The 6621-nt window shown below is 17.7% G+C and overlaps 2 protein-coding genes across 2 annotated transcripts; one reads left to right on the forward strand and one right to left on the reverse strand.

Moving 5' to 3' along the window:
- Positions 1-1192: 1192 nt before the first annotated feature.
- On the forward strand, positions 1193-2719 carry PRELSG_0212900 (StAR-related lipid transfer protein, putative; the record flags this gene model as incomplete). The annotated part of the gene is made up of 1 exon (XM_028679918.1): positions 1193-2719. The coding sequence occupies one exon, from the start codon at positions 1193-1195 to the stop codon at positions 2717-2719; it is 1527 nt and encodes a 508-aa protein (XP_028535589.1).
- A 1026-nt stretch (positions 2720-3745) lies between these two features.
- On the reverse strand, positions 3746-6214 carry PRELSG_0213000 (conserved Plasmodium protein, unknown function; the record flags this gene model as incomplete). Its single annotated transcript, XM_028679919.1, has 2 exons — positions 3746-5346; positions 5452-6214. 2 exons carry the CDS (start codon positions 6212-6214, stop codon positions 3746-3748), a joined length of 2364 nt encoding a protein of 787 aa, XP_028535590.1.
- Positions 6215-6621: the final 407 nt, after the last annotated feature.

Consider the following 6621-nt stretch of genomic DNA (forward strand, 5'->3'; position numbering starts at 1 on the left):
ATAAAATCAAAAAACAGAAAAAAAAAAAAATTAAAATTTGTAAGAACAAGAAAAATAAAAAAAAAAAGGAAAAAAGTTAAAAAAAATTAAGAAAAAGAAAATTTAAGTGTAAATTGGAGAAAAAAAAAAACAAAACGTTAGAAACAACATTACTTCAAGTTATAACTTCAATTTTATACAATTATTATTCTTTAGAAAAAAAAAAAAAAAAAATTAGAATTTATATAATAAAAACATTGCTAATGAAGAAAATCATAAACTTAATTTAAATTTAAAATATAAAAATTCACTTTTTATTTTTTCTTCTATTTTCCATTTATTTCTCTTATTTAAAATTATGAAAAAAAAAAAAAAAATACAAAATTAGAATCACTTATTATATATAGAAAAAGTATTTTTTATAATAATTATAAAGCATATTATTTATGTAAAATATACTTCATCATATTTTGAAATTGTTTTAAATATTTTTTTTTTTATCATTTTTTGAATCAATTATAAATAGATTTTTATTTTAACAATTAATTATATAAGCTTATAGAAAATAGGAAAATAATATCTTTTTTAGAAAATTATGTTTAGAATAATTAGTTTCTATTTTACAAAAAAAAAAAAAAAAAAAGATAGTAGAAAACTGAAAATATATATATATATATTCATTAATTTATCTAAATAGTACTAATTTGTGAGATTTATCTCTGTTCATATATGAATAGATAAATGATTTCAACTAATTTTTCATGACTTTTTTCTTACTATCTTTCTTTGTTAATACTGTTCTAAACATACAATATGGATATTCATAAATTAAAATTTGAAATAATTTTCATTTATTTAAAAAATTAAATCTTTCCCTTATTTAATAATATTATTATATATTTTTTTTACAATTTTTAAAGTCAAATGTAAAAGTGACAAAAAAAAAAAAAAGGGTAAAATTATATTGTGTAAATAAATATAAATTTTTTTTGTAATATTAAAAGAAAATAAATATATGTATTGCTATATTTAAAAAAAAAAAAAAAAAACATAATAAAATTAAAATTTTTATATAGAAGAATAAACAATTATCCTTGTATTTCAAAAAATGTAAATATACATTATTTGTTTTGCATCTACTCAAAATATGTGAAAATAAAGGGAAAAAAAAAAAAGATGTACATTTGCTTGAGTATATATATAAATTATAAAAATGATTTTAAAAAAAAAAAAATTCATTATATTAATACTTTTCCATTTATTTAATGTATGTTTTTATTGTGAAGAAAAAAAAGAATTTATAAAATTCTTTAATGCAGATTCTTCAGAATTTTCAAAAAGAAAATTATTCTTTAAACCATTTATAGGACAAAATGAAATTTTTAGTAAATTATTTTTAAAAAATAATTCTAATTATTTATTAGATGATGAGCTAAAATTTTCTAAAAATCCCATAATAATAAATGAAAGAAATAGGATAAATTTTGGTAATATACAATTAAAAAAAAAAAGTATTTTTAGAATTGTGAAAGAATATAAAGACAATATATATTCTTATGTTCCGATTGATGAAAAGAAAAAAAAAGAATTCAATAGTTTAGAAAAAATAAATTCTTACAAAAATATAAGGTCTAGGAATATATTTAAAAATGATAAACAACTAGAATCATTACAATTAAAAAATAAAAATAAAGAATGTGATTTTTCTTTAAAAAAAGAAAATAATAATAGCAATGATATTAATGAAAACAAGGTTCCTAGATTTAATGAAATGATAAATAAAGAAATGGTTGATAATTTTAAAGATATTTGTAATAAGGTTTATAAAAAGACTTTTGATTTGAAAAATAGTTTTAAAGTTCACAATTCAAGTATTTTAACTTTATATAAAAATCTTTTAGAAAATAAAGATAAAAAATATGACTTACTTGGATATGGTGAAATGAAGGATGTATCTGCATATGCTTTAAATTATTCGTTAAATGATATTGAAAGTATTAAAAAGTGGAATAAAAATATTAAAAAATTAAATTATTTAAACATAAGTAAAGCTATGTTGTTAAAAAAAAGAAATAATGCAGAAATGCTAAATATTAATAAATACATAGTAAATAATGAGAATGATCTATCAAATGATAAAAAAAATATTCTTTATTTGGTGAATAGTCTACCTTGGCCATTTAAAAGTCATGATGTTATATATGAAGCTTACCAAAATTATGATGAACATCAAAACATGTTTATTATTGTAAATAAATCAATTAATGATATATTTAACCAAAATGAAAATTTTTCAAGAATTAAAAATTATGAGAATTTTTTTTGCATATACCCAAAAAGTAAGGATTTTTTTGAAAAAGGTTTAGATTATGTTATTTCATTATATTACAATGCTAGCATACCCAAAATTATTCAAAATAATTTATTTAGTCATTTATTTCCTTCTCTCATTTATAATTTATATAACTATTCGCAAAAAGAAACTATTAAAAAAAAAGATATTAGTCATGAAGACAAAATGAAACTGTTAACACCTAATGATTTAAAAAATTGCGAAAAAGATAATAATAAAAAAAGAGAAATAAAAGATAAAAAATATAATGAAAAATTAGATATAAAATCTAATTATTTTAATACAAAATCGTTCAAATTTTTATTCATTGATAAAGTAAACTCCATGTGGAGAGCAAAGAAAAAATTTTTAAAAAAATTATTTTTTTATTTGTATCATTTATTTTGAATATATATATATTTATATATTCATCAACATTATGAAATTGTATTTTTCTTAATTATATCTTAATTTTTTACTTTTTAAAATTTAGTTTTCTTATCATTTTGTTGTCTTTACAGAAAAATATTCATGTATTTAATAATGATTTTATGCTTCATTATTATTTTCTTAATTATTTATAATTTATAATTTGTTATTTAATAAATTTATTCACCTTTTTTTTTTTTTTTTATATTTTTATATATTTATTTAATTTTTTACATAGTTTTTCTTTAAAATGTTCTTTATATATATATATATATATGCATCTGTCACATTATAACCTTTAAGAAACAAAAATTAAATTCAAGAAAATTATTAAGAATCAAATATAAAAAGCAAAACAAATATATCAATGATATTATTATTAAAAAAAAAAAAATAAAACATATTAAATGTTTTATAAACGGCAAAAATATATTTTTAAAATATTAACTATTTCATACAAAGAGAAAAATAGAATATAAAGACACTTCAAAATTTTTAATCAAAAAAAAAAAAAAAAAAAAATCAATTAATAACGTAAAAAAACAATAAAATATATAAATAAAATTAGCAATAAATATGTAGAATTAATAATAGACAAACAAACAGTTTTGAAAAGAAAATAAAAGAGAAAGAAACAAATAATTCAAATTTAACATTTAGAGCTTATATGTATATTTACTATTTTAGCAATATTATACACTTATTTATTATTATTTTTATTAATAGTATATAATTTAATTTAAATAACTAAATTATTTTAAACGGTTTTTACTGAAGTAATAAAGACAATAAATAATAATTTCATTATATTAAGTAATCATTAGATCTTGAAGGATAATGAATATTAATAAAATAAGCATTTTCATTCATTTATTTCTTTATTAATTTCTTTTATATTTTCAATTTTTTTTTTTTTATACTTCTATATAAAGAATATGATAACTGAAAAGATAACTATGTTTTTTATTTTAAATAATAAAAAAATAATATTTCTTTATTTCCCTGTTACATTATACTTAATTTGTGACGTAACCACAAAAATAGAAAAAAAAACCATAAGATAAAAGAAGTAACTGAAAATGAGAATAAAAAAATAGACAAGATAGTTAAATTTAAGACAATTTTATTACAAAAAAAATATTTCGCATTCTGTATTTCCTTCATAATTCTATTACACCTAGTATTTTTTGATATTGATCTAATTGTTTTGATAATTAATTCTTTTACTAAACTAAATTGAATTTTTATTTGATTGCAAAAATTTTTAATCTCAATAAAATTTATACTGTCAATTGTATTCGTTATATAATTATATATGATCGAATTTTTTCTAGTTTGTGCATCAGTCTTTGGAGTATATTTTTTCCACTCCAACTTTTCTGTTATAGTATTATCTAAATCACTTACATCGAAAATTTTGTCATGTCTAATTTTAGCTTTAAGTATAAATAACTGAACAAGTTCGTCCACATCTTCCCTAATAAGTACATTTATTTGATCACGTAATTGAATATATTTTTGATCATCAATACTAGATTTTTCAGTAATATTATATTTATCTGGATCATTTTGGCATATATCATCTTCAAAACATAATTTATTATTGTTATTATGAAAAATACGTTGATTTAAAATTCTTAAATATTCATCTATACCGATAAGATCCTTATTAATAAAATGAAAAGATTCTTTTGTAATTCCTATTGCTGGTAATGAATCTTTAATATCATTTGTTTTTATTTTATTGTAATATCTATTATTATCTGTTTTCATTAATACTACCCACATATATTCAAAAAATTTATCAGAATTTTGATAAAACCTATGTTTTATATTATTAAAAAATATTTCATATTCATTTAATTTGTCTTCAATAATTCTTGGATTAAATATATTAATTTTTTTTGTAAATAAATTAATATCTTTTTCATCAATTAAAGCAGCATTTTCATTTACAAAGCATTTCTCAATTATTGTATTATTCAGAAAATTAATATCTATTTTTTTTTGCAATACATCTTCTGTTATAGCACAAGTGGTTCCACCTAAAATTGAAAAACCCATTAAAACAGTGGTAACAATTAAAGAAATAATAGTTAGAAAACCGAAATAGGCACTAAATAAACTAAATAGTTTAAAAAAAAAATTGTTATTTCCTAAAGCATCTCCTTTTATTATACATATTATATAAAAAATTAACCCTATAAGAATAATTAAAGGTGGTAATAATAGAACAACAAATATAAAGGGAATTGAATTGGTATATTTATTTATGTTTTCTTTAAATTTATATTTTCCGTTAAATTCACTTATAAAATAACTAGCTAATTGAATTTTTTCAACTATATTATCGTAATTTCCCCTAAAACTTTGTGATATAGAATAATCTATATTATCAAAAGTTTTTTTTATTGCTATTTTTATCTGAATTATTGTATCTTCCGTTTTTTTAAAATGATTACCTCCATCATATATAATAGAATCAAGAGCTCTTTCTAACCCTATCAAAGCCGGATACATATGCAAATATCTTCTTTCAAGCACATTATTATTACGAGCTAAAATGTTTTTCAGTTTACTTAAGTTATTAAAAGATTTTGTATACTCTAAAAATTATATGAAAAAAAAAAAAAAAAAATTATATAAACATAATGTGAATACAAAAAAAAAAAAATATATTAAATATATGAAATATATATATATATTTATACTTGCAAGGAAAGGAATTGGTTTGTTTATATCAACAAGAGAATTATCTTCAACTTGTTTTTTTAGATTTTTATATTTCTGTAAAATTGATATAGCTTCATTTATTACTTTTTCAACAGAAAAACAAGGTATATTATCATGTATTTGACTTGGGCATTTATCTTTTATTAGATTTTCAAATGTCTTAGAAACATTACATATATTCATGTGGATACCCTTTTTAGTTTTAAAAAAATAATGTAGAAAAAAGGAACCCGTAATAATAAGACCACATAAAAAAATACACAAAAAAAAATATGTTAAGATATTTTTGAATATTTTTAATGTATCTCTAGATGCTCTATTTTCATCTTCAAGTTCATCTTCATCTCCATCCTCTCTTTTTTTTTTAGTTCTAATACAACAACTAGTAAATAATTTTATTATTCTCCTTGCACATTTAGAATATAGAATAAGACTTGTAATATAAATACATGAAAAAAGACCAAGAAAAGATATGCATATCATAAAAAATTGATTTCTCCTTAATATAGAAAAGATACTATTTAAATCAAAATTAGCTAAATCATCCATTTTCCAAGAAGAAAAAAAAGGCATCAACGAACTTTTAGAAAAGTCATTTATTCTATTAAAAGAATATTCATCACCATTATTTCTACAAAAATAACCAAATTCGGAATTTACAAGTCCGTATAATTGTTTTAAATGATGCTTTATTGATTCTGTTTGTGATATTTCTCTACTTACATCATAAAATTGACTCATTTTTAAAATTAATATAAATAAAAAATGATATACAAAAATAAACTAGCAAATAATATAAATGCAAATAATGCATAAAACTAAAATATGAACAAAAAATATTTAAAAATATGATCTTAAAACATACGCATCAAAACATGTCTACATAATTTCTTATGTAAGAATTTAAAATTTTTTTTTAAAACATAAAACTAATATTTATACATATATATACATATATATATATATATTTTTCTTTATATTCTACATATTAATATTTTGTAATAAATATAAAAAAAAATATGTTTTCAATTAAAATTAAGAATTTTTAATTAAATATCTCATATATATCCTTATATTTTTAATATCATGCACACTGCAATAATACCATTTTTATTTATTACATTTATGTATTAATTAAAAACTAAAAA

The sequence above is a fragment of the Plasmodium relictum genome, assembly GCF_900005765.1.
Source record: "Plasmodium relictum strain SGS1 genome assembly, chromosome: 2".
In the NCBI taxonomy this organism is placed as follows: Eukaryota; Apicomplexa; class Aconoidasida; order Haemosporida; family Plasmodiidae; genus Plasmodium; species Plasmodium relictum.